A 26,647-nucleotide genomic window follows, 5' to 3' on the forward strand; every position below is an offset into this window, starting at 1 on the left:
TGCGCGTCCGGAGCCTGTGCTCCGCAATGGGAGAGGCCACAACAGTGAGAGGCCTGCGTACCACAAAACAAAACAAAACAAAAAAAACATTGGGGCTTCCCTGGTGGCGCAGTGGTTGAGAATCCGCCTGCCAATGCAGGGGACACGGGTTCGATCCCTGGTCTGGGAAGATCCCACATGATGTGGAGCAACTAAGCGCGTGCGCCACAACTACTGAGCCTGCGCGCCACAACTACTGAGCCCGCGTGCCACAACTACTGAAGCCCGTGTGCCTAGAGCCCGTGCTCCACAACGAGAGAAGCCACCACAGTGAGAAGCCCGCGCACTGCAACGAAGAGTAGCCCCTGCTCGCCGCAACTAGAGAAAGCCTGCGCGCAGCAACAAAGACCCAACACAGCCAAAAATAAATACATAAAATAAATTTATAAAAAAAAGAATAAAAACATTATTTTTTGTGTGTTTACAAATTACTCTTAAAATAACATTAAAAAAATACTTGCACAGTGAAACACACATAAGGGCAGAAATGGGAAGGCTTCCTTCCCCATCACCTAGCCTCCTCCCTAGAGGAGCCAGCAGTTGGGCCCTGCTGTGTGTTTTAGGCACACACGGCCTCTGTGGAGATGGCCTTCTGCTCTGCCCTGCAAGTGCAATTGTCCAGCACTTAATTTTTCTTTTCCTTTTTCTTTTTGGCCCGGCTGCGCAGCTTGCGGGACCTTAGCTCTCCAAACAGGGATTGAACACAGGACGCTGCAGTGAAAGTGCCGAGTCCTAACCACTGGACTGCCAGGGAAGTCCTGTCCAGCACTTAATTTTTAACACAGTAAATGACTGTTTTATTAGTATACACGAGCTTCCAGCTGACAGCTCATTAGGCACCTGAACACAAACACTAGCACTCGGCCTGTCCAGATCCCCCGACTGTTGAGCTGGGGAAGAAGTTGAAGGATGGAAATGTCCGGAGCCCCTGGAGCAGTGGTTTCTGCTCAGATGACTGCAGACCCCTGTTCTGATACAAGGACGGACAGACAGACACAGACACACACACACACACACACACACACACACACACACACACACACACAAGAAGGGGAAGCCACAGGAAGTCACCTCAGGTCTCCTGTAACCAGATAGACACGCAGACGCCAAGTAGAAGATGGCAAAGCAGATGCCTCTTCGGGGCCTCCTGCTCATTGCCCCTAAATTCTAAGTGGTTTTTGCATCTCTTACTACTCCTGAGGGGGGATCCTTTGTGTTCAGAGTGGTCTCTTCACTCGCTGCCATTCCTTCCAGGTCACTTCATTCAAATAACTTTATCCAGTAAGACTTGAAGGAAAAGTGAGAGCATCTCACCCTCAGGTGGGAAACCAGTCCCATGCAGAGCAGGAGGTGAACGTACTAAGGGACTAGTGTGAAGTTAGGTCTCCAGATACGACTGTCGGGACACGTTGTCACTTCACAGCTGGCTCACTAATGGTTTATCTCAGAGATCAGGAAGCGACTTGCCCTTTCCTATGTGTAGGTGCACTTACTCCTCGCCCTCAGCTCTTGTCCAGCAGGAGAGTGAGAGGGAGATGAGCCCTGGACATGCATTGTCCTCCCCGCTTCTTCACCGACCAAGTGTTCGCCTGGTGTCCTCTTCCAGGGATCTCCCCACTGCCCCAGGCCCAAGGGTGGCTGCACAGGGGGCACCTGGCCCGAGCTGGACTTGGGACAGAGGAGGAAGGGCAGGTCATCTCTGGGGTGAAACTGGAGTGGGTAGATTCCTTTGTTTCCAGCAGCCTCCTGGACGGATGGCACAGGAGAGAGACGGCTGTGCAGGAAGGGGCCCTGAGAGGCGGATGTTGGCAGCAGACACCTCACTCGTGGTTCTGGATGTCGGAAGCCAGCTCTGCTCCTGTCCCTGGAGACTGTGGGACACTCTGAGGGCTGCAGATTACGTGTGTCTTCCTGCTTCAGCAGGTTTGGTCGGTCTCACGGTAATCAAACTGGGTCTCTGGTGGGAGAGTGGAAAAGACCCTGGGCCAAGCCTGCGAGCAGGTGTCTCAGAGGTCAGTGCTCTGAGCGTGTCTGTTCATTTGTTATTACTTCTCTGCCTGCCTGAGTCCAGTATGAAATTAGGACCAGCACAGTTGTAGATTTTCTTAGAGAAGTGCTAGGTATTTCTGTTCTTAAATCCTGACTCCAAGACTTGGTCAGCACCAACCTGGGCTTTGTTTCATGCCTCAGTCATCTACTCTGTTAGTTGCTTCTTAATAAAGGCAAGATGAGAATGATGGCATTCAATGACCCTGAATTCTTTTATTCCTCTAGGGGATTTTCTGAGCAAGAGGTGGGAAAGATCACCAAAGAAGTAGGAATCTGGGGGCAGAGCAATGCCATTAGGTGGGAATAGACTAGAAAAATAGAAGTAAAATCCAGACAAAAGGATAAATAGAACAGTGGATGAGTGATATGAACAGAAAGGAAGTATAAACGGCTCTTCTAAGTTATATTCACCCTCAAGAGGAAGAGAAACACAAACTAGAACACGACCGAGATAGCACTTTTCCAGGCAAAATTCTGAGCTTGGATATGACATGCTTGTGGGTTGGTGGGAGCTGGTCAAGCCCCATGGAGGGAGGTGTAGGGACACTCACCAAACCACAAGCGCATGCCCTGGATCCCACCTCCAGGAATTTCTCTAAACTTTCACACATGCAAAAGGACAAAAGCATGAGGCCAGCCACTGTGTCACTGTCCAGCAAAGGACTGGAGACCGTTTAACCACAGAGGCTGGGGAAGTAAATGATAACACGTTGGTGTAATGAAGGGCAGGTTAAAAGAGAGCAAGGAGGTTCGCCGTGCACCACCATGGAAAGACCTGGAAGACGCAGCATCAGGTGAAAAGCCAGAAACAGAACAGGGTGCACTGGGCACTGCCCTCATGTGAAAAGGACCGAGGAAGATAGGAAAGAGACGACGCCCTCTGTGTGAAGCTCCCAGCCAAGATGTTTAACCTAAAGGCAGTCATGAGGAGACAACCACACAGATCTAAACCGAGGGACATTCTACAAGGTAACTAGTCTGGACCCCTCAAAATGTTAATATCATGAAAGACCAAAAGAAAAAAAAAAAAAAAAAGAGAGAGAAGAAAGAAAAGACAAGACCATGGACCAGTTCTGATGAAAGGAGACCAAAGAGAAATGACGGCCAAACGCAAAGCGTGGTGCTTGGCTGGCTTCTGGGTAAGGACAAAATCAGCACAGACGTTACTGGGACAGCAGGAAAAGCTGTCACACCGATGGCACAGCAGTGGAAACCAGTTCATGGGCTTCACCCTCCTGAGTGTGACAGCACACGTGGTCACGATCCTAGAAGATCGATGCCAAAGCATTTACAGATGAAGTATGATGTCTGTGACAAACTCTCAAATATACAGGGAAAAAATACAGATGTACAGAGAGAGCAGATGTGTCAAAACATTAACAGCTACTGAATTCATGGGAAGGGTACAAGGGTATTGTTTGTACTATTCTTTCAACTCCCCTAAAGGTTTGAAATTTTTCAAAATTGGAAGTTGGGGAGAGAATGCATTGTGTGTTCCTATGTGTACTGAAGGAGCACTGGAGAGACTTGAAGAAGCTGTAGGTGCTGGAGGGCAGGGAAGGGGAGGTAGTGGATGGGGTGGGGCTGGAGAGTCTTTACAGTATATACCTTTTCGTATTTTTTGAACTTTGAAACATGTAAATATATTACCTTAAATGTGTAAAATAAATAAACACATTGTACAATTTCTGCTGTCATTTTTGAATCAAACAGATCTAGAGCTGGTAATTCTCTGCTGTGGGGTCTGCCCTGAGCATCGGAGGATGTTGAGCAGTATCTCTGGCCTCCACCCACCAGATGCCAGTAGAAAGAACCCCCACCACCACCACTGTGACAACAAAAAATCTCCCCAGACACAGCAAAGTGTCCCCTGGGGGCAAACTGACCTGCTTAGGAAGCCCTGGGCCAGATGATCAGGACCAGGGACTCCTAGGCAATGAAGCGGTGTGCTCAGGGAAGGTGGGGTTTGGGGGTACATGAAGCACCACCCCATCTTTGTGAATGTACTTACCTAGAAATGTTCATTTAAAAAATTACAAACTTTTGCCACAGAGTGAGATGATAGAATAAAACATTCAAACCTTCCTCCCAATATAAAACAAAATCTGCCATGACAGCTGACAAAATCAGTTGAACTCGGCAACCGCAAGTTTCTAATAATTTGGTCCCTAAGAGCATGTACAGGGCAATGCAGAGATCTGAAGTCAGTGTCTCAGCGTGTCTGCTCACCCTATCCCCGGATACCAGGCAGTTCCCGTTGGGGCTCCAGTTGAGGACGGTGACGTCGGCGGTTTGCGTCGGGGGGACCACATGCTGCTCCTTGTCTTGCTTATTAAACACGACCACTTCTCCGGTCTCCCAGCCAATAGCCAGGATCAGCCGCGTCGGGTGCCAGCAGAGGGAGGTGACCCGGAACGACCTCTCAATATGCGTGTCTGGCACGCACTCACCCTGTGACACACGAGGTAAATTCTTTATTTTACAGGGAGTGGCCGCTACTCTAAGAATTTCTGCCTCGTCAATGGAATGACATCAGCTAGAGGACATAATGAGCAGTTTGTTAAGGAAATATTCTATTTAATTTTCATAGAAACACCCATCTTGCCTCAGCTGAACTATGAAAGTGTAAGGTAAACATTCAACTGGCCCCATGGACAAGTTTATCAATAAAATTTTATTTACTTAAAATGTTTTTCCGTTTATTTTTATTTATTTATTTTTTTGGCCACACCGTGTGGCTTGTGGGATCTTAGTTCCCTGACCAGGGATCAAACCTGGGCCCCCTGAAGTGGAAGCTCTGAGTCCTAACCACTGGACCGCCAGGGAGTTCCATAAAACTTTATTTACAAAAAGAAGAAGTGGGCCAGCAGGTGAAGTGTGTTGACCCAAGGTTCTCAAAGTGTAGTGAGGTGACCCTAGAACGTTTTTGGGGTCTGTGACGCCAAAGTCATGTTCAGGATGATATGAAGACATGATCTGCCCTGTTAACTCTCGTTCTCTCATGAGTGTACAGTGCAGTTTTCCAGAGCTCTGTGATGTGTGATGATGTCATTGCTGTGACAGCTAATTGAATACGTGCTGGTATATTCTTGTGTTTTCTAGAATTTTCTAAGGCAGTAGGCTTAAGGTATAAATGTGTTTTCAGAGATTAATTCAGTTTGTTCTCAGTACTTCTACTGGGCTCTTCCTAGTAAACTCAGTTACACCTGCTACATCTGTGACCTCATTATCATCCAATAAATCATTATTTTGAAATCCTAATGGTCTCCTTCTGCCAATTAGAAACACAGGAAGTACACTTTGTTTTGTAATAGTATATTTTAAATTTTCTAAAATTTAGAATTTTATCTAGGGAATTCCCTAGTGGTCCAGTGGTTAGGACTTGGCACTTTCACTGCCATGGCCCGGGTTCAATCCCTGGTTGGGGAACTAACATCCCACAAGCTGCGCGGTGCAGAAAAAAAAAAAATCTAAAATTGCTATTATTTTGGATTTAATAATACTTACTCTAAAGAAAATTTTACGGTACATATTGGAGAGCTGTCTGACTCCCAGAAGGGAGGCATCTACTCTGAAATAGTTGGTGACACTGTGCTTGGCACTGGGGCCAAATACTGACCCATACCTGGGATGAGACCAAGATGAGCATACCAGGAGGGTTTGCCCTTTGTGGAGCATGAGGGGAGGGCTTGCTCAGGGGTTGGGGGGGGACTGGTGGGCTGGAGCCGCAGGCTTGTAAGTCATCCACTGATAGATGGTAATGCAACCCCAGGAGGAGGAAATAGAGGGAGAAGAGGCCTGGATGTGCTCTGAGGGGGGCCAACGGCAGGCCTGTCTGGGACGGGGGGAAGGCTGGAGGGCCCGGCGGGGAAGGGGGTGGCCTGGATGAAGGGGGTCGGGTGAGGAAGACCCTCAGGTGTGCTCTCCGGAGGACCCTACAAGAGTGTGGAATGTGGGGGGGGGCAGGGACAGCAGGACACGTTATGTAGCCATCGCTGATGAGTGTGGCTGCTTGGGTGAAATTTCAGGGGTGACATCGAGACTGCAGAGGGCAGAGGAGGGAGTGGGAAAGGAAATCCATCTTTCTTGGTGAAGTAGGAGGAGCGTCTAGAAAGTTTCTGTTACGAATTGAATTGGGCACCCCAAAAAGATGTGTTCAAGTCCTAACCCCTGGTACTTGTGATGTGACCTTATCTGAAAATAGGGTCTTTGCAGATGATCAAGTTAAGACAAGGTCATTAGAGTGGGCCCTAGTCCAGTATGACTGGTGCCCTTATGTGAGGAGGAAAGAGACATGGCCACACAGAGCAGGTGGCTGTGTGAGGATGGAGGGAGAGGCTGGAGTGATACAGGTCCCAGCCGAGGAGCACCAAGGACTGCTGGCTACACTGGAAGCTAATATGAAGCACGGAACAGATCCTCCACTAGAGCCTTCAGAGAGGACAGGGCCCTGCTAACCTGTTGTTGGAGACTTCTGGCCTCCAGAACTATGAGAGAATAAATTTCTGTTGTTTTAAGTCACCCAATTTGTGGTAATTTGTTATGGCACCTCCAGGAAACAAATAGTTTCGAATGGCCAACGGCAGGCTGGAGAGGGATGGACAGACAACCCTGCTGGTGACCGTGAATTGACTGTGGATTCTGCCTTGAGCATTCCTAAATATGTCCCCAAAACTAAATAGCAGGGGTAAAAGAGTTATTCACATAATAGGGCTTTTATAATATTGGGAGTTTGGACCTCAGTGAGAAACACACACACACACACACACACACACACACACACACACACACACACGAACAAAAGAGAGACAAGAGCCAGAAGCTACTGCAGTCAGAATTGCTGCTTTCTGCACTCACTTGCTCCCGATATATATCCACACTGCCTCCTGAGGCTGTGCTAATGGAAGCGACTGCCAGGAATGGGTGAACGGGGTGCCAACTGATGTGGGAGGGAGACCCAACTGCATCTGGGGCTTCTATGCGGTGGTCAAAGTAGAGGGCCATGACGAAACGCAGGCCTGGTCAGGGCTGAAACCTGGAGGGAAAAGACAACCAAGCCCTGTTGGTCTTGAACAAAACAAAACTACTATATATAGAATTAGGAAAAAGAAGCATCACAGACCTACAAGACATTCGGCAACTTATCAGCACCCCTTCAGACCAATAACAGGCAATTTTATGTGGAAGAGGTCTCTAACAGGAAAAATATACAATTAGAGGCAAGGGATTAGACCTGAAAGATGGAAAGGAATAACACATACTGCCATCAAAACAATAAAAGCCCCGTGGACTAGACTACATATGTAAACCTTGATCATTTTTATCCCAATCATAATAAGGACAATTTATATTTCTATAGCTCCCCGTTAAGCAACATTTCCAAACAAACAAACAAACAAAAAAAGCAAACTGCTTCACAAAAGAGAAAAGTACAGAAAAACCTAGCACCCAATTTCTGATAGAAAACCAAGGCTGTCCCTGCCTTCCTCTGAGGTGTCAGAAGCAAAAGGATTCATTTGCTAGGGAGTCAAGCAAAGCCAGAGCAACTGGGGAGAAGATGAACTTGATCAGTTACATGAACTTAACATCTTTCTTTCTTTCCTGGAAAAGATGTGCATATTGTCCCTTTGTGGGAGGGGTAGGAAGGTGAATGGAATGACAGTCTGACTACTGCTCACTTTTTCACATCCTACAGTCAGTTTGGGGAAGCTAACTAGCAGAGAAAAGCCTATTTGTGAGTTGGTTTGCTACCATTTAAAATTATTCAACTTCATCCCCATTAGGATGGCTATTATCAGAAAAACAGAAAGTAAAAAGTTTTGGTGAGGATGTGGAGCAATTGGAACCCTTGTGAGTTGCTGGTAGGAGTGTAAAATGGTACAGATGCTGTGGAAAACAGTATGGTGGGTCTCTAAATATCAAACATAGAATTACCATATAATTCAGCAATTCCAGTTCTGGATATATACCTAAAAGAATTGAAAGCAGGGATTTGAACAGATATTTAAACACAATATTCATAGCAGCATTATTCATAGTGAAAAGGTGGACTCAACCCAAATGTCTATCAACAAATGAATGAATAAACAAAATGTGGTATATTCATACAATGGAGTATTATTTAGCCTTAAAATGGAATGAAATTCTGACTCATGTTACAACATAGATGAACCTAGAAGAAGTGAAATAAGCCAGACACAAAAGAACAAATACTGTATGATTCACTTATATAATGTACTTAGAGTCATCAAATTCATAGAGACAGAAAGTAGATTGGTAGTTGACAGGGCCTGCTGCAGGCAGGGATGGGGTATTAGAGTTTATTGTATACAAGGTTTCAGTTTGGGAAGATGAAAAAAATTCTGGAGATGGATGGTGGTGATGATTGCACAACAATATGAATGTACTTAGTGCCGCTGCTGAACTGTATACTTACAAACGGTTAAAATAGTAAATCTTATATTATGTATGTTTAACCACAAGAAAAAAATTGTGCAAAAAAGTTATCCAGAACCTGCAAAATTCTACTATTAGAGTAGGGAATGGACTATGCCATTTGCCTTTAGCAATACAATAGTTGTATCAGAGGAAGCCATGAAGGCTCAGATTGGGTCTAGAGAGGGACCCTGTTCTTCCAGAAGCTAGAAGGCAGGTGGGTAGAAATGAACAGTCACATTTCAAATGTTTATCTTTCTCTTATGAATATATACCCACCACAAGCTGAAGAGCAACCCGTTCAGGACTCCTAGCAGAGTAGCTGGACACTGGCCAGAGGAGCAGGGGGATGTGGGGCTGGAGTCAGGGGAGAGGGCAGGAACTGGGTCCTGCACACATCACTTAGGGAATATGCACACTGGTTAGGGCTCTGGCTTCCTTGAGTAAAGACTTCATGCAAATGTTCACACAGAGCCACTGACAATGAGACACACCAGGTTAAAAACTGGTCAGTCTAATGCAGCAAGGAAACCTTTTAAAGTGAGTTTTAATGTGTTGCATCCAATCAAGGGTCTAAATTCTGGGCTATGGGAAATTCTTATTCATGTTTAACAAGTTTACTTTCTCAAAATATGCCTTGGAAAAATGAATAACATATTAATTTTGTTGTAATGATAGAGAAAGAATTATAATAGCACTTGAAAAAGTTAAACCTGATTTCCTCTATCTTTTATTTCAAACATAACTTTGTAATAAGAAAGTATGCTGAAAGATCTTTAAATTACTTTCTTCCTGCCTGGGGCTTTCCCAGAAGCTCTCTCCCCGACACCCCTGCTTTGGGTATTCAAGAAGCCTCTTTTCCACCACTGAGCTCTTGGACTTGATTTCTAGGTTGTCTAGTGCTTCTGCCCAGAGTCCTCATAGAACCCTGTATTTGTCCACTGCTGCATTCAGAGTTTACTGTAAATGTGTGTTTGACTGACCATCCTCCACTCCCTACCAGATTATCTGCCCCAGAGGGTGAGGGGCCATCGGAGCATCCCCAGCCCTGGAACAGTTGTAAAAAGGGGGTTAGGGCTTCCCTGGTGGCGCAGCGGTTGAGAGTCCGCCTGCCGATGCAGGGGACACGGGTTCGTGCCCCGGTCCGGGAAGATCCCACATGCCGCGGAGCGGCTGGGCCCGTGAGCCATGGCCGCTGAGCCTGCGCGTCCGGAGCCTGTCCTCCGCAACGGGAGAGGCCACAGCAGTGAGAGGTCCACGTACCGCAAAAACAAAAACAAACAAAAAACCAAAGAAAAAACTCAGGGTCTCTAGAACATAAGGCGATTTGGCAATATATAAATTTTGGGGGAAAGAAAAAAATTTCATTTATTCTCACCGATTTGATCCTCTCACCTCCAGCGGTGCAAGGTCTTTACGCCTCCGTTAAACCACCTTCTGGGAAAGAAAATGTTAAGGTCTTTCAACTGTGCGGCTCGTGGTACTAAGGATAACTTCAGTTGCATTACTGCTTGGAGATGCTGCGGGAGGGAACCAGAGGACTTAGAGGCAATGGCGACAGAGTGGAGAGGTGTGGGGGCAGGCACTAGGGGCCACCCCGAAAAGCCTCACCACCGCCCCCACCACAGCCCCCGGGGCCTCGGCAGTGCAGGGTCATAGCTGCATCCCATGGACAAGAAGGAACGCCATCTCTGGTTTGGATCATGCGCGCGGTTCCCCGGGCCGCAGTACTGACAGCGCAGAAAGGTGGTTTTCTGATTCCCTCCCAGGCCCAGCGTTACCGCGAGCGCCTCTGGCGCCGCCTCCTCGCCACCGGGTCAACTCCCCCGTGCCTCAAGTAGCCACGCGGCCCTCAGTCAGACCTGTCTGCGCCGGAGGTGGCCCCGGAGGTGGCCCTTGTCTCGCGCTGACCGTTCGGACGCCCGCCCCGCACCCCGAAGCCTCAGCCTGACCAGCCACGCGCTCGGGCGCTCGGCCCAAGCAGGATTTCTGGACGAAAATAATCCGGGAGGCCGCGCGAAGGAAGTCCCGCGCACCTCGGCGTTGCCCTCCTCCCGGCCCCAGGCTCCGGGCCCCCGGAACCACCCGACACCGCGAGCCGCCCCGGCCCCGCCTCGTCGTCGCCCTCCTCCCCGGCTCCCGGCCCCCAGACCCTCTGCTCCTGGGCCCGGGGCCGGGGACCGCACTCACCTTGGTTGGGCCGCAGCACCGCCGCGCGTTGCCGGGACAACGGCTCCGAGCCCAAGGCGGATACAGCCGAAGCTGAGCTAGTGGACGCCGAAGCCGCCCGAAACTCCACGAGAGGCCGGAAAGAGCCGAAGACAATCGGGAATGTTCGTGCGGAGCCGAGGGCAGGATTCCTCCAGCGGGTGGCGAGCTCCGCGGTGCTGCAGGGCAATTTACACCCTTCGCAGCCGCTGTCTAGACTTAAAAAAGCTAGCTCGAGAGGGGGGTCAAGAGGCCAGATATGCCTTTCTGCGCAGAGAAGGGAAGCTGATAAATTCTAGATGTGATAGGAATACACGGCCGGTTGGGGACCCGCTCCTGTAGTTACGTTTCCAACCGCGTAGGTCAGTCAGGTGGAGGAAGGCAGCAGAGAGACTGGGAAAGAGACGGAACGCCATCTTTAAGATTCTTTCCTCTCTCGTTAATCTTATTGCTGGGTCTTTTGGACCCTAAAAGGTTTGCTAGACTCTTTTTTGTCTGCTTTGTTTCAAGGAGGGTGTCGTTCAAGAGAATTTATGAGTAAAGCCAGTTGATTCAATATGGTTCCTTGAAGCTGTTAACTTATGACGTGCGCTCAGTGCTTTGGGGGCCTTATGGACGCCATTGGAGAGAAAATAGTAGCCAACGATACGAGTTCATCCGGTTAGAAACTAACCTGGTTTCTAACCCTGGCGGCAGACTGCATTCCCTAAGGCATTAGCAACGTGCTGCCCTGGCCTAACGGTCTGGTGGGTTAAACTAATTTTGGAAAAAAAAAATGTCATTCATTTAAAAAACTTACTATAGCAAAAAGCAGCAAAAAGGTCCACATTGTTAAACAAATAAAAAAAATAGGAAAATGTAGGTACTACCTAATCGGAGGAGCTAGGCGCTGGATCACACACATACAAGGAAAATTCTATTTTAAAAAAACCCATTTTCATAAACACTAGAATTTTATTGAATAAATTTGACATTTAACATTGTGTAAGTTTAAGGTATACAGAACGTTGCTTTGATACATTTGTATATTATATGATTAGCATGTAGAGATATTTATCACATTACATATAGTACAATATTATTGTCTGTATCCATTATACTGTGCATTAGATACTACGCCTTACAAGTTTGTACCCTTAAACACCATCGCTCTTATCAGAGGCCATAAACACTAGGATTTAAAACACTCCTTTATCGCCAAAACGAAGAAAAACAACCTAAATGCCCAGCACCAGCCGCAACGCTAAGGAACTTTAAAAGTATGCATTCAATTCAATAAAGGGTGTGTTTATCTGCTTCAGTTACACTTTTACACTTTTTCGTTAAAAACCCCGTTCGCGCCGGATTCAAGACTCAGAGCTCAGGCGGCGTTTTCTTCTCACGCATCCGTCAACACGGCCCGGGCCAATCACAGCCTAGGCTCTCACTCTATTGGCTGTCTATTCACCAATCCGGAGAGACGTACCAGTCCGCACTGCTGCGAGACTGGCGTCACAACATTACCCGCTTTGCGGGCCCGCCCTCCGCCCCCGCCCAGCGTCCGTGCGTGCAAGCGCGCGCTCCCGCCGCCGACCAATGGGAGCGCCCCTGAGGGGGCGCGCCCGCTGGAAATCTCGGCGTGCTCGGTCCCGCGCGCGTCGCCCCGCCCCGGCCCGCGCTCCCGCCGCTCCGGCCCCGCCCCGCGTGTCGGTCCCGCGGACTTCGCCGGCCGCCGTAGCCGGAACTGCTCCTGTGTGCCGCGGGCCGGGCCTCTGGGAGGCTGAGCGGCCGCAGCACCGGCGTTCGCAACCCCGTCAGCCACACGCCGGCAGCGGAGGGGACGTGCCGGGGCGAGGGCCGCTCGGCGACTTCTTCCAAGGCGGGAGGACCACACCGGCGTTGCGGCCTCTCAGCAGCCGGCGCTCGGGAGCCAGGGCTGCCCGACAGGACCCCGGGGGACCCGGGAAGCCTGGCTGCTGCGAGGCTTTGATGAAAAAGGTGACGGGAGGCTGGGGCTCGGGTGGGGTGGGCCACCCCGACCGGCTGTCACGGCGAGGCCCGGATCCCAGCTGGAGCGGGGCTGAGGGAGAAGTGGCCTAAGCCCTGGCGGCGGTGGTTACTACGCGGTGCTTTGTCGGGGCGGCTCGCGGGAGCCCGGACTCAGAAGTGTTGCGTTGACAGCGCTCTTTGTGTGCAGCCAGAAATCCGCCGGAGAGGGAAGGTTTTGCTTTTCCTTTCCCGAAATGTGGCAAATGCTGCCCAGCCGGGATTGGGTTTGAGGTGATCCCACCTCTGTGCACGGTCAGGAAGTAAGGTTGGAGGTATTGGGTAAAAGGATTCCATCTCCATGTTTTCTTTTTCCCTTCAGGGAAAACTCTGAAATGTATTAATATGTTTTTAATTCTGAAAAGCAACGTCCTTTTGTATTCAGTTTAGTGTCTTCCAATATTCAACCTGGCGAACGGGCAAGTTTATTCTGTTGCAGCTGATGTAACCTTTGCCCGGGTCCTGGGTTCTGTGGGTAGCTTTGGGATGATATGTCCCTGGGGATAGGGTTTTCCACATTATAACCCAGAGGAAGGCCCTTTAGGATATTTTCAGGTTTCTTAAGTAGAAACGGATAGGATAAGTGAATAGTGAAATGTCCTATGCCATGAAGTCCTTTAAGTTTGGGTAGTATCTGTCTTGTATAATTCTATTCTTTGGCAGGTTTTTTTTTTAAACTGGTATGAATTCAGATGATTTATGACATCAATTTCAACAAATGAATGCTGTAACAGATAGTTTTGAGGCATAATACTTAAGAGCAGTAGCAGGTATTGTCATGATTTTAATCATTTCCAAATCTTTCTTTGAAAGGTCCTTACTCCTGTTAATGTATTTCATTGTTGGCCTTGATGTCTTGCTCTCATTTTCCTTTTAAATGAAAATGTTCCCATTCTCAGCAGTCGTGTTGAGCATGTCAAACAGAGTTTGGGCATAGTATCAACACCTGTTGATCTTTCTTGCTTCATCGCATGTACACATTACTGACTATTTCTGGGTTTACAATATTGATAGTGTCTGATTCTCTTTGCATAAACTGAGTGGATCTGCTTTTTGGTCCACATTTTAGAGTTGTCACATTTTGTTGTTGACATTGCTCACAACAGAGGGTAACAAAGTTAATGCGAGATTTTTATTCATGGTTACCGAGAGTTTTAACACAATTCTCTTCTATCCATTCTTACCTGGACATAACTGTGCTGTCACTTTCATAGGTGGCTCCAACCTGTTCCATGCAACAGGCTCCTTTGTTGCAAAAGCATTTTCAATTCGTAAATCCCCGCAGCAGCACACATATCCCACCCTCCGAAGCAAGATTCCCAGAAACCCCGAGCTTATTATTCTTTATGTCTGTTTTAAAATAAGCAGGCGTACCGGCAGCCGCGGGCCACCATGGAGTTCCCTGTGCACGCAGGCGAGCCCGCGCCTCTCCCCTGCCGGGGTCGATCCGGGCCCCTCGACCCCGCTGCGGGGCTAACTTTGGGGGCAGGCTTGCGGGGCAGGTGCGCGGGCCCGGAGTCCTGTGCGTTTTGGGGGGTGGGGAGGGGTGGGGTCGGGGGACGCGGGCGCGGAGGCCAGGCCGGCCCAGGCAGCGCCGAGAGCGAGGCCGGCGTGCGGGCTGCCCAGCGCGCAGGCCATGAGCCGTGGGCCCGCTGGGTAGGTGGCTCCGGGACCCCGGGACCCCAGCCCGGGCCACATGCCCCCTTCCCGACCCCGGGCCGGGGCGCCGCACGGGCAGGGCCGTCCGGGTGCGGCCGCCCAGCTGCCACCCCGCCGCCTCCTCGCCGCCGGCCGCCGTTTCCTGGACGTCGGGCGGGCGGGCGCGCGGGGGTCCGGGCTGGGGTCGGGCGGGCGGCGGCTCAGGCCCGGCTGGCCGGGCCGGGGCGGGCGGGCCGCGGGAGGGGATCTGGAACAAACAACGGCGGCCATGTTGAGAGGGGATCGGTGCGGCTAAACTTCTCGCAGGCTGCGGGCCGCGCGCCTCACCGGGGTCCCCTCTTCCCCTCCCCGGCCAGGATGACAGTGAAGTTGGGAGACGGCGGCGGCGGGGAGGAAGGGCTCAAGAGGCTGGGCAAGAGGTCGGCCGATGAGGACTCGCTGGAAGGAGAGGGGCCCGGCAGCGGGGACGCGGCCGAGGAGAGCGGTGGCACAAAGAGGGACGGCAAGACCCCCCGGGACGGCGGCGACGGACCCCAGGCCCCCTCGGGCGGCCCGCAGGCCCCGTCCCCGCCGCCCGCCTGCCCCCAGGACCAGCACCACTTCCTCAGGTCCAGCGTGAGGCCGCAGAGCAAGAGGCTCAGGAAGGACTCGTCCTGCGCCGGGGGGAGCAGCAGCGCGGGCAGCTCAGGGCCCCGCGGAAAAGGTACGGGGGACCCCAGCCCCTTTCAGGGTGTGCCCTGCGCTCCCCGGGGGTGGAGAAGGGACCCTTCCCTCCCCGCCTCCCTGCCTCCACCCAGCTCCTGCTCCCACATTTGTCCAGCACCCACACTTTAGGTGGCACTTTGCAGGGGGACAAGACCCTTTCCTCCTCCAAAGAGACTTTCTGTATTTAAACTATGTTAAGAGGCAGTAAGTATTCCTTCTCTGGGCAAACACAATAGATTTCTGAAGGTTGGGTTTTTCCCCCCAAAGGCTCCTTGATGATTTATATGATAGGTTATTTTAAACAGCAGACAATAGTTTAGAAATAGATTGAGAAAATACATGCTGTATCTCTTCCCCAGACTCAGATGTGTGGAAATACAACAAAGAAATGGGCTTTTGAAACTCATTTGGGGAGAGATTGATAAGCCGAAAATGAGTGATCCGAAGGGTCTGACTTGGGCTCATCACCCTCCACTTCAAGTATGCTAGGCTTGAAAATTTTAAGGGCATCAAGATGTGGCCTTTGAGTTTCAACTAAGGTTTCCTTGGGTGCCATGAAAACATCTCCCCTGGTGTAGTAAGTGGTGAAAACATCTGTGGCCTGATGTAAATGAGTAACAGTCTACAGTGTTTGTCGTGGTATTCTCAGGTTGTTGAGAATATTATGGCTTTTTTGTTCCCGATCTGCCAGTTCCCCATTGTTTTCTGCTTGTGTCTATTTATATTTTAGCATTCTGCTTTTTGTTAATTGTACAAGTGAATTTTTTTTTTTTTTTTAATAAATTTGGTTATTTATTTTTGGCTGTGTTAGGTCTTCCTTGCTGTGCGCGGGCTTTCTGTAGTTGCGGCGAGCGGGGGCTACTTTTCGTTGCGGTGTGCAGGCTTCTCATTGCGGTGGCTTCTCTTGTTGCGGAGCACAGGCTCTAGGTGCACGGGCTTCAGTAGTTGTGGCACGCAGGCTCAGTAGTTGTGGCCCGCAGTCTCTAGAGCATATGCTCAGTAGTCGTGGTGCACAGGCTTAGTTGCTCTGCAGCATGTGGGATCTTCCCGGACCAGGGATCGAACCTGTGTTCCCTGCATTGGCAGGCGGATTTTTAACCACGGCACCACCAGGGAAGTTCAAGTGAATTGTTCTTAACATCCCTTTTGTTTCAGGCCACGTTTGCAGCATTTTTATAGGTAGCGAATGTAACACCATTTTCTAGTGAGTTCTGCATGAAAAAACTGTCACTTAGTTCCTTGGGAAATGGCAATTTAAATTTATTACGTGGTCCTGATAATTTTAAGAAGGAAATACCTCAGGCGCTAATGGAGGGCCCATTTTGGAGATCTGGGCCAAATGTGTGCAGTTAGGCTTGCTGCTTCTGCCTCCTTCTCAGCTGAGGAGGACTGGCCTCTGAAATCATGGCCTTACTTGGTTTTTTGGTAAAGACTTTTGATGTAAGTATACTTACTTGAAGATGTACGTATAAGGTCATTCTGTATGTTTCAGAAGTCAAAACTTGCCTCATAGAAGCTTATTTTGGTGTGAAGGTTGCTGATCAATTAGGGAAATGTTAATTTGTTTTATTGGCTTTGTTTTGTAAAAAAATAGGTTTTCGTTCCCAGTTACAGATATGTGTAAGTTATTATGTGTGAGCTGCTGTGGTTCCTTCGAGGGTTTGTTTGTGGCTTCAGAAGCCCTGGCTCTGGTGCCCAATCAAGTTCTTGGCCTCATTCCTCTGGTCCTCTGACCTTGGTCTGCTTGCTTGACCTCAAGCCTGCTTTTCTGTTGGAGAGGCATCCTCACCTGTGAAAGGAGGAACAGCAGGGACTGACTGCTCCACTCTCTCCACGTGTGGCTGCTAAAATGAAACGAGGCGCTGGCGTGAAAGTGCTCTGTCCCCTGTAAATGGCTACCTGTATGTGAGGTGAAGTGATGCTGAAACTTCAGTTAGAATTTTGGCAGTCGGGTGAGGAGAAGTTTGCTTTCGTTTGCATACTTGAGTGTGGCTCGGATGGAGAAGGTTTCCTGGGTTAGCCTTGTGTCAGATCTGTTCTTGGTTCTTGCCCAAGGTGTGGCTTGGAGCAGCAATCCACTTTCCACTAGTAAAATGGAGAGTTGTTAGAATTTGTGCTTCTTGTGACTTATGCATTTTCCTATTTTAGCAAGCAGATGTTTGTTTAAGTGAATAATAAAGCTAAACTGTAATGGTGGCATTTAGGAGAGGAGTAGAAAGCATGTTTCCTGTGCTTCACAGAACTTCTCAGCCTGCTTCTGGCCTTGAGCTTTTTAGTGAGGCCTCCTCTGGGATGTGCCCTGAGCTTCCTTTGGATGCACTTACCACGCCCAGGACATCCCCCCTCCTGCCTCAGGGCAACCTCTGCTTCCCTCACGGCCCCCTTAACAGGCAGAAAGAAGGTCAGTTGTGACAGCATGCCGGTAACCTTTGGGAAGGATTCTTGGAGGAGCTATTTGTCTTACAGACCATGGAAATCTCCACCTGGAGTGATGAGCATGGACCAGTAAGGGAGTGAACAGTACTGGCATTTTACAGTTTTTTCACTTCAGAAAAATAAAATTTCCATTATATTTGAGAAATAATCACAGCCTAGCTGTGGGAGGTCCCTTTGGCTGATTACTTACCGCTTTACAGTTTCAATTTTAATGGATGGAGAACTTTGCTGTGGGCTTGGGAGGAAAAGGCTTGTGGAGGAAAGGAAGTTCTCATTTGGCTTCTCTCCACACAAATATGTCTTTTCTTTTTTTATAAGAATAGGCTCTTGCCAACTTCAGTAAAAAATAAATTTTTTTGTAGTACATGTCTGAATTAAATTTTTTTTGAGTTGGTAAAGGGAAGGTAGCAATGGTTTAGTAACAGTGCACCAAGTATCTTGCATTTTTGTTGCTTAGCTTTTAAATGTGTGCAGACACTGGGGTTTGTTATTCAAACAGCGTGCTCAGCTAGACAGAAGGTAAGCTGCAGATCAGAAACCAGTGGATCTGCTTGATACCAAAATAAATGCTCCTCTGGCCCTACCATGTGCCCAGAGTGGCCTGAGGACACACTTGAGACCGGATTCACAGTCTTTGGAAACACGGGCCAGGAAACAGCCCTCATGCCCTTCCCCGTTTCGCCAGTTCACAATCTGGATGATTCTGGGCGAACTAGTGCGTCTCAATTTCTTGGTCTATAAATGGGGATAATGCTAGTGCCTGCCTCACCGCAATAAATAATGCTGTGAAGCCCTGCGTGGCTGAGTAACAGGCTTCTCTTAGGGAAAATGTGCCTGGCTGCGAGGTCAGGGGAGCTGCAGGCTGAGTTTGAACAGGTGGACAGGGTGGGAGGAGGTCACCTGTTGGGAGGTAGGGGGTAGAGGTCCCAGGAATGCCCTGAAGTTGCTGCCCTGGCAGGACAGTTGGGCTGAGGGGATGCCTGAGGTGGAGGTAGAGTGAGACCCTCCGTTTCCAGTGCTGTCCCTTTCCCTCCCCCACCCAGGTACTTTGTTCCACAGAGTCGGGGGAGCTAGTCCTAAGATGCACCGTCTCCACAGTCGGGTGGTGTCACCTGGCTTTACTGTGCTTGTGCTTAAGAATCAGTGAATCAGTGTACAGAAAGTATATTTTTCATAATCTGGGGGCTGCCTGTAGCTTCTAGGTGTTTTTAAGAGACATCTTATGAGGTACCTCACCCTGAGGCGGTCGACCTTTGGGAGAAGGTTGTCCTTTAGGGAAGAAGGGTGAGCCAGCAGTCAGGAGACCCGGTTTCCCCACCCAGAGCCCCTGTGTCCAGTTCAGCTGGGGGCAGCGGAGAGGTGCTCAACCTGCCTGAACTTCAGGTTCCTTACTTTCAAAGTGGGTCCGGTACGCCAGCGGCTGAAGCTGCACTTAACTCAGGGGCGAAGGAGTCTGCTGTGCAGGATGACTGGGGTCCTGGGGTACAGTGCCCGAAGTCAGGGCAGTTGTCTCCCTGGCGGGCTCTGCTTAGCCCTTGCTTCTCGGAGGCCCCGGGCTTGGTGTGGCTTCACCTACAGTCTGCACTGCGGTCACTCTTGTCCTCCCTCACCAGGCACTTGGGCCAGGCCTGGGTGGCTGGGTGAAGTCCCTGCTTCCTGTACCCTCTGAGGGCAGGGGGACACATCTGACCCTCTCGAAACCACCAAGGCTGGAGCTCTGTGGTTCTTGTGCTCAGTCTGATCCAGTACATGACGACTGTCATCCCAGTGTCCCACCTGGGTGGGGACGTCAAACTCTGTGAAAGCCCTCAGACCTTGTTGGGAGAAGAGGAGGGAAGCCAGGACATTCTCCCACCTCTGTCCAGTACACACCTCACTCCTCGTGTGATGCTATGTATGGGGAATACGTGACAACCATGACACGTGGTCCTGTTGTGTGACACAGCCCCCCCCGCCGCCCCGCCCCGGGCACAGTAGGTCAGGAGACCTGTGGCCCAGGCCACTTCAGAGACCATGATGTAGCCATGCAGGACAGAGAGGAAAATACCCGTAAACCAGAGGTTCTGGGTGAATGATTCAGTTCAGAGTTGTACAGATGGCATTTGCTTCACGTCAGAGATGTGAATAGATAGTATGGACAAGTAGGTAAGGTAACAGTTGCGTTTTGGTTTGAAGGCTGAGCTAATTTTCAAATACTTCCTTGACTTTTAGTGTCAACAGCAGTGTTGTTTCCATGGTGTCTCGTGAGCGTCTGGAATTGTCTTGTGCCTGCCAACCATACATATTTCAGGATTTTCATTTCATGTAGTACGTTGTGTCTTGTTTTGGTGATACAAAGATACGAGGATAGCAGAGGGGTGATTTCAGATAGCAGAGTCACAAATGTGAAAACCAGCTTTGTCCTGGATGGTGGTGTGCAGTTTATCACATCAAGTAATGGCAGTGTTCTTACCACTGAAGAACCACATGTGAAATGCTGGGAGAAGAAGACATTCCCGGCGTCTGTGGTTTGGGTGGGAGATCAGGAATTACCTACAGAAACCATTAGGAAACCATCATAGTATTCGATGAGGAGGGCATATGTTTTAGTAGGAACACAGGGATTATAGTTGTGTTTTTCTCAGTTGTTTGCAGGAGGAACAAGAAGTCTTGGAGGGTGGCTGGCCCTGGTCTGCATGTGGAGGGCGCTGAGGGGGACCCGGGACGGGCCCTAGAGACAGATGGAGCGACTAATGCCCAGGAGGGATCCTTGTGGGAGGCCTGCAGCTCTCGGGGCAGCAGCGGGCCCAGGGGAGGCATTTGGGTTTGTCTGTTGGGTGACACTCTGACTGGGAATTGGCTTGCTTGACGTCTTCCCCTCTGCGTGGCCCTGGTAGGGAGGGTGTCCCCTGAGCCATGTCTGGCTGTTCAGCATGTGACACGGATGTGTGTGTTATGAGAGGCACAGAGCACCTCTGGGGGCCTTGGCATCGCACCTCCCGTCTGGACTGACCGCGACCTGAGGGGGCCGTGTTGGGACCGCATGGTGTGTGCCGCCCCTCCTGGGCTGTGCTCTCTGCTGCGCCAGGAGGTGCCCTGAGCTGGGGTGGGGGCAGGGGCAGGTGGGCACAAAGACACCAGGAATGCCCTTCTAGTCTAGAGCAGGTGGAGCCGGTCAGGGAGGCCCGTGTGTCCCCTCCTGCTGGGATGGACATTTCTGACGCCCTTGAGTTCGGCGGGTTTTCCGTCCCTCTGGGATTTTGATATATCGCTTGGAAAGAAGTTCGGCAAGCTCCAGAGGAAGGCTCAGGACGGGATTGTATGCTGTGATGGAGTGTGACTACATCCTCTGCGCCTCCCCTAGTTAAGTCACAGCATCCTCCGGAGTCTTGAGCCCTGCCACTCCCTGGCTGGTGGCACCAGGCAGTCATTGAACCTATTTCCTCATTTGTCACAGACTGAGGGGGACGTTGAGATCAAGTTCCCTCTAGCTTCTGACTTTTGTGGCTCTGGTGTCATAAATACCAAAGCAGCCTTGACACGGTGGCAGCCACCACGATGTCATGTGTCCCAGGAGGACAACGCCCAGGTCTAGAGTGTGAGTCCGGGGCTCTGGTTTGGCTCCTGCTGCCCAGGGACTGTACGGCTTTCCCGCCTTCAGAGCCTCCATTTCGCCGTCCTGAAAAGAGGTGACTGCACACCATGGGGACAGAAGGGAGCAGGCGTTTGGATGTGCTCCATGGGGCTGTGCACCTCCGTGTCCGTCACATCCAGGCCCGCGGGCACGGTGGCAGGGTGGCAATGTGTTGGGTAGGCTGTTCCACCTGTGTCTGGGCTTCCCTGGCGGGCAGATGGGTGGTTCTCTGCTGCTCGGGTGTTGGGAGGGTGCATGTGGAGGAGGGCGGGCAGTCTAGCTTGTCTGGAGTGGATGGATGGATGGGCAGCAGAAAAGGTGGACCGAGGCCATGCGTCTGTGTCCCTCAAATGTGAGCCCTGGAGAGTGGCTGTGGTGGGGTTGGTGGTCTGGGAGACCAGAGAGGGGGTTGTTAGAATCACCTTGCTCAGAGGTGGTGTGGAGCTGGCCTGGGAAAGTGGCAGCAGAAACGGGAAAGGGGAGAAGCCAGGTGGCCCCTGAGCGGCTAGAGGACTGTGGCTTGAAGTGGGTTATGAGGGAAGGCACTGGGTCCCAGGGGCCTGGGTGGGCGAGGGGCAGGGCAAGCTGTGGAGCCCCCAGCCTGTGCCGCGTCAGTTCCCAAGCTCTCACTGAGCCTTTGCTGTGTGATGCCTGGTGTGGCTCTTCCTGCTTTCACAGAGCTCGCTGCGGGGCTCCCATTCTTGTGCATCGTTTCTCTTCTGGTTCCTCGGATACTGACGTCTCACGGTGCAGACTCTCGCTAACCCTCTTTATGGCCTCAGAAACACAGACACAGGTAGAGTGTTGACTTTGGCCCTGTGCTTTTGGCTGGGCACACACCCACTCCCACCCCCAGGGAGAGCCCCCACGCCCACTCAGTCTTGTTCAAAATTGTCTCCCCCCCTTACCTTCCTGCTGCTTCTGTCCTCTTTGCTTGCTTCTCTGTCTTCCCCCTTCGGTCATCACTGTTTTTGTCTGAACTTTTCCTGGGTCACCATCTCGTTCTACCAGTGTCTCTGATCCTGCTTCCTGGTTTTTTTTCTGCTTGAGCTGCGGCCCTTGAAGGAGCCTGGGGTAAAGCGGTGATGCCTCTCTCTCCTCTTCCTTATCTGAAATTTCAGGGATGTACCAGGTGCCATGTTCTCCTTACCCCCTAAAGTTTTGTGATTTTACTTTACTTTTAAAAATCATTCAAGGTCTAGAATGACTAGCATCAAATGTTAGAAATGGTTGCCTGAGGGTGATTTGCTTTCTTTTCTGAAAGTTCGTTTTGCTTTATTTTCCTCTACTGAGGACATACCATTTTTGAAATGAGAGCAGGAGAGGCTGAGCATCTGTGCAGCTGACCTCTGGCGGGGGGAGAGTGGCTCGCTGCTCCACAGTGTGGTTGGCTGCCTCATGGGCCTCCACGGAGCCACTTTTACTGTTGTACCTTCTTTCACATCTGCTGGTTTGGTGTATTCTGTGTGCTACCCCTTAGGTCCTTTTCAGCTCAGTGACGCTTCCATTCTGTTTTTCTTCACTGTTCATCCTCCGTGTCTCAGGTCACCAGTGTTGTAATCCAGTGAAATTTCATAAAAGCCAGCAAGACGTTTGCCTTATAGAATTTTTAACAATGTGTGTGTGTTACTTTCAAGTATATTGACACCAGTGTGGGCTGGCAAAGGTAAACCTGAGCTGTGACTGTCAGCAAGTTGCCATTGTTTTGGAAAAAGAGAGTTTAGTGAGGGTTTTGTCAAAAGTTGAAAATGACACTGAAATCCTTTGTTGTGGGTGGTGCAGAGGTAGACAGACAGCCCTTCCTCAGATGAGTGCACATGAGGAACTGTGGGCTCCAAATCAACCAGAACTTCTTTTGAGAGTGGAGTTTATTTATTTATTTATTAAATATTTATTTACTTGGCTGTGCCAGGTCTTAGTTTCAGCATGCAGGATCTAGTTCCCTGACCAGGGATCGAACCTGGGCCCCCTGCATTGGGAGCTGGGACTCTTAGCCACTGGACCACCAGGGAAGTCCCGAGAGTGGAGTTTAAACAGCACTCATAACCCAGTCTTCAGCTCATAACAAAGCGTCTCTGACCTACTAGAAATGGAATGAAACTGATTATCCCTGCAAATGTGCTCTAAGTTGCCACACCTGTTGAAAACATCTCGGGATGTGCTAAGCTCATTAATTAGGTCAGGATTTGGTTTGGTTTGGTGAGGAATGGACAAAGTCAGACCACGTGTTCAGTGCGTCCTTTGCCCACTCTGGAGCTCAGAGATCCTGAGGTGCAGTTCTGTTGTGCCTGCGGGATGGGAAGGGAGCAGCCGTGAAACGCTTTAAACCTGATTATGTCTTATTCTGTAACAGTGTGTTTAGGACCGTGAAGGTTGAACATTCAAATATAGTGCTGGCCAGTGGCACTTTCTGCGGTGATAGTAAGGTCCTGTGCTGTCCGGCACAGGAGCAGCTGGCCACATGTGGACACTGACTACTAGAAATGAGACTGGTGTGACTGAGGAACTGGGGTTTTTATTTTATTTAATTTTAATTAGTATTTAAATTTCAATAGCCTTCTTAGTGGCTGTCTAATTGGGCACTACAGCTCTGATGAACAGTGATTTCTGTTACCCACTCGTGTTGCTTTATGAAGGTAGCTCACTGCTAGCCTGATACACCTTTCCACATGAGAGAATCAAACGCATTCCATGTAGCCGAGTAGTTTTTTCTGCATGTATGAAAACATTCTGCTTTCTGATAGCTGACTGATGGGATCAACTGTTTTCAGATACTCATGTTGATGTAATTACATGGACCCACAGTGCACAAAGACACAACAAGGTGTAAGAGGGGAGAGTGACTCCCCCCCACACCCCCTGCCCCATACCCCAGGCAGCCCCTGCTCTTGTGTTTCTTCAGGGATAGTCTTTGCAAACATATGTGGAATAACGGACTTTTACTTTTTTCATTTCTTTTATTTCTCATGATTGTCTTTCATCCCCTTTGGAGGCAGAGCCAAAGGGGGTGAGGGAAACGTGGCCCTGAGCCCCAGTGTGCACATGGCTGTCCAGGGCCTCCACCAGATTGACAAGGAAGTGGATCTTTATGGAAAAGCTCGTGATTATCTCATTAAGAAAGCATTTAACAATAATCTGTATTTGTTTAGCTTTTCCTTTTTAAAGTACTTTTATTTTTATGATATTCTTTTCACCCTCGTTGTTCAGAGTTTGCAGATTTCTCACCATTGGATGGTCCTGCAGTTCCGTGAAAAGAGAATGCTGGTTATCACAGGGATATGCTGGGGAGTTCCCCTTCCCTCTGAGAGGAAGGAACTGAGATGGGTGGGAGGTTTGGGTCAGGTCGTAAAATTGTTATCTGTGACCTTTACCTCTGGTTTATTGCCTGCATTCTCCTGGGAGCACAGTTCTCAGTCCCGGCCTGGCGTTTGGTGCCCCCATGCTGTACTTTACGTGCTCTCCCCTCTTGGCGGGTTTTTCAAGGACTTGTCTTGAGATTAGGAACTGATGCTTTAAGAGCATTTGTGGGTTGTCCGTCACTCTCAGAACACCAGATTTTGTTGGTGGAAAGTGATCAGGAAAAGGGAGTTTTAAGACCTTTTTTTTTGGCCGCACTATGCGGCATGTGGGATCTTAGTTCCCTGAACAGGAATCGAACCCTTGCCCCCTGCAGTGGAAGCGTGGAGTCCTAACCACTGGACCACCAGGGAAGTCCCAGGACTTTTAAAAGGTGCTGAGGTATCACGTGGTCCATATTTAAGTATTGATTGTACCTCAAAGAAGGTAGTGTCTTATATACATTTAAATGTTTTCTTGAGTTTGAATTTCAATTTATTTGAAAAAATTTAACCTCAAACCTCAATTGAGAAGGAAAGACGCCGTGTGGTTTTAGTTCACAGTGGGAAAGGAGCTGTGTGCTTCGGCGGGACCTTGTCCTTGTGCTCTGGTGGTGCCACATAAATGCTCTCCTTTTACTCACTGTTTAAAACTTTCTCTCGAGAGTCAGAGGCCAGGGCAGGACAATGTCACTCACTGGTGGAGCTGGGGGCGGGGCCCGGGTGGGCCCCGGGGCAGCCCACTTTCCGACACAGATGGCTATATGGTTCTTTCTCTCGAAGGAGCTGACGGTGGCGGATCATCAGCTGGAAATGGGTCCGGGGTTGCCCCCGCTGCCCCTGCAGGGGGCTCTCGCTCCTCTTCCCGGAACTTAGGGTCTTCAGGCGGTGAGAAGGAAGAAGGCAAGAAGGTGCGGCGTCAGTGGGAGTCGTGGAGCACGGAGGACAAGAACACTTTCTTCGAGGGGCTGTACGAGGTGAGTGGGTCCTGCAGCCCAAGGAGGTGGCTGAAGCTCCTGGCCTCTTACCCCTTGCCTGTGGGTCCCCAGGCACAGGCCTTGACCTCTGACCTTGGCCCTTTACCTCCTCGCTGTGACTTTCAAAGCTGTTACTAGTGAGGTGGCTGTTAGGAAGTGTTTTCGTTTGCTTCTTTTCTTTTCTAAGATTCTCTGAAATACGTTCTGGCCTGAAGAGTGGTGCCCTTCCCTCTGGGCCTTCCTCTCACAGCTGAGTAGGCCAATTCAGGAGGGATGTCCCCAAGAGGGAGGGGCCAGGGGACACTTGCCACATCAGTCAGAGCAGCCAGCACAACCCAGAGAGACATCACAGCTGACTGGGGACAGAGTGGCAAGTCCTAAACATAGAGAAGCTCCTCCCCCATCCCACAGCCCAATGAAACGGCCGTGCTCCCTGCCAGCCATCTTTACTTCCGGGTTTTGTTTCTCCACATCTTTGTAGTTATAGAGAACATACTTTTTTATTAACGTTAAATGCATTTTTCATGGTGTTTTGTAGTTCTTTTGCTCAGTATTTTTTTAATGCTTATAAATATTCTGCTTCAGGTGAAGGCAGCTATGACCCACATGCTCACTGCCTGTTTTTTGTAAATCAAGTTTTATTGGAACACAGCTCAGCCTCTTCACTTGTACATTGTCTTTGACTACAGTGTGGTTCCTGCAGTACCTGTGGCCCTGCAACACCTAAATATTTACCCTCTGGCCAGTCCTTGTTCTACTTAACCATTTTCGTATTGTTGATTTTTGTGGTTCCTTCTAGATTCTGTTGTAAATAATGCTACCATGGACATTTTTGTGCACATTCCATATTTTAGACTTCTTCTTTGGGATGTAGTATCAAGAGTAGGTTACTTGGTCAGTGAGCCTTATTCTTTTACTAGTGAACTAATTGGAGTGATAGAAAAGTCTAGCCAAGCCTGTAAAACAAGGCTCAGAGGAAGGAGGCTTTGGAACTGAAACCGTGGAGTGTTCATAGATCAGGAGACACCTGACTGTGGGCAGAGAACAGGACGCAGAGCCGAGTTCAGAGCTTTCCCGTGGCTGGCCTGCCCCATTCCGGGGTCGATGGTTCAGTTCTGCCCTTCCTGGATAGAGGAGGCCACGTGTTGGTGCTGCCTGACTTTGTT

General features: G+C 49.9%; 2 protein-coding genes and 1 non-coding gene across 14 annotated transcripts in view; 2 read left to right on the forward strand and 1 right to left on the reverse strand.

The window, feature by feature from the left end:
* IFT140 (intraflagellar transport 140) overlaps positions 1–10,785 on the reverse strand; it is a 70,196-nt gene extending 59,411 nt beyond the window's left edge. For 4 of the 7 annotated variants that reach the window (XR_003793080.1, XM_029219982.1, XM_029219980.1 and 1 more), the window contains exons 1-4: positions 10,714–10,785; positions 9,902–9,960; positions 6,946–7,123; positions 4,318–4,539 (exon numbers count right to left, since the gene is read on the reverse strand). Coding sequence is in view for 5 of the 7 variants with exons in the window: in XM_029219982.1 (XP_029075815.1) it covers positions 4,318–4,539; positions 6,946–7,092 (369 nt within the window). In the remaining 2 variants the exon portion in view is untranslated. Of the gene's footprint in view, positions 1–4,317; positions 4,540–6,945; positions 7,124–9,901; positions 9,961–10,713 lie in introns of those variants that run through there. The other 3 variants (XM_029219981.1, XM_029219983.1, XM_029219984.1) reach the window with 2 other exon arrangements.
* On the forward strand, positions 5,446–5,517 carry TRNAE-UUC. The gene has a single exon. It is a non-coding gene; the product is annotated as a tRNA-Glu (tRNA).
* Positions 10,786–12,476: 1,691 nt separating the features above from the next.
* Positions 12,477–26,647, forward strand: part of CRAMP1 (cramped chromatin regulator homolog 1) — a 65,633-nt gene continuing 51,462 nt past the window's right edge. For 5 of the 6 annotated variants that reach the window (XM_029220169.1, XM_029220170.1, XM_029220168.1 and 2 more), the window contains exons 1-3: positions 14,338–14,412; positions 14,772–15,118; positions 25,288–25,481. In XM_029220169.1, the coding sequence (XP_029076002.1) occupies positions 14,393–14,412; positions 14,772–15,118; positions 25,288–25,481 (561 nt within the window). In that variant the 5' untranslated portion in view covers positions 14,338–14,392. Of the gene's footprint in view, positions 12,709–14,337; positions 14,413–14,771; positions 15,119–25,287; positions 25,482–26,647 lie in introns of those variants that run through there. The other variant, XM_029220167.1, reaches the window with a different exon arrangement.

This window comes from Monodon monoceros, unplaced genomic scaffold (genome assembly GCF_005190385.1).
Source record: "Monodon monoceros isolate NGI ecotype Baffin Bay Population unplaced genomic scaffold, NGI_Narwhal_1 Super_Scaffold_13, whole genome shotgun sequence".
Classification (NCBI taxonomy): domain Eukaryota; kingdom Metazoa; phylum Chordata; class Mammalia; order Artiodactyla; family Monodontidae; genus Monodon; species Monodon monoceros.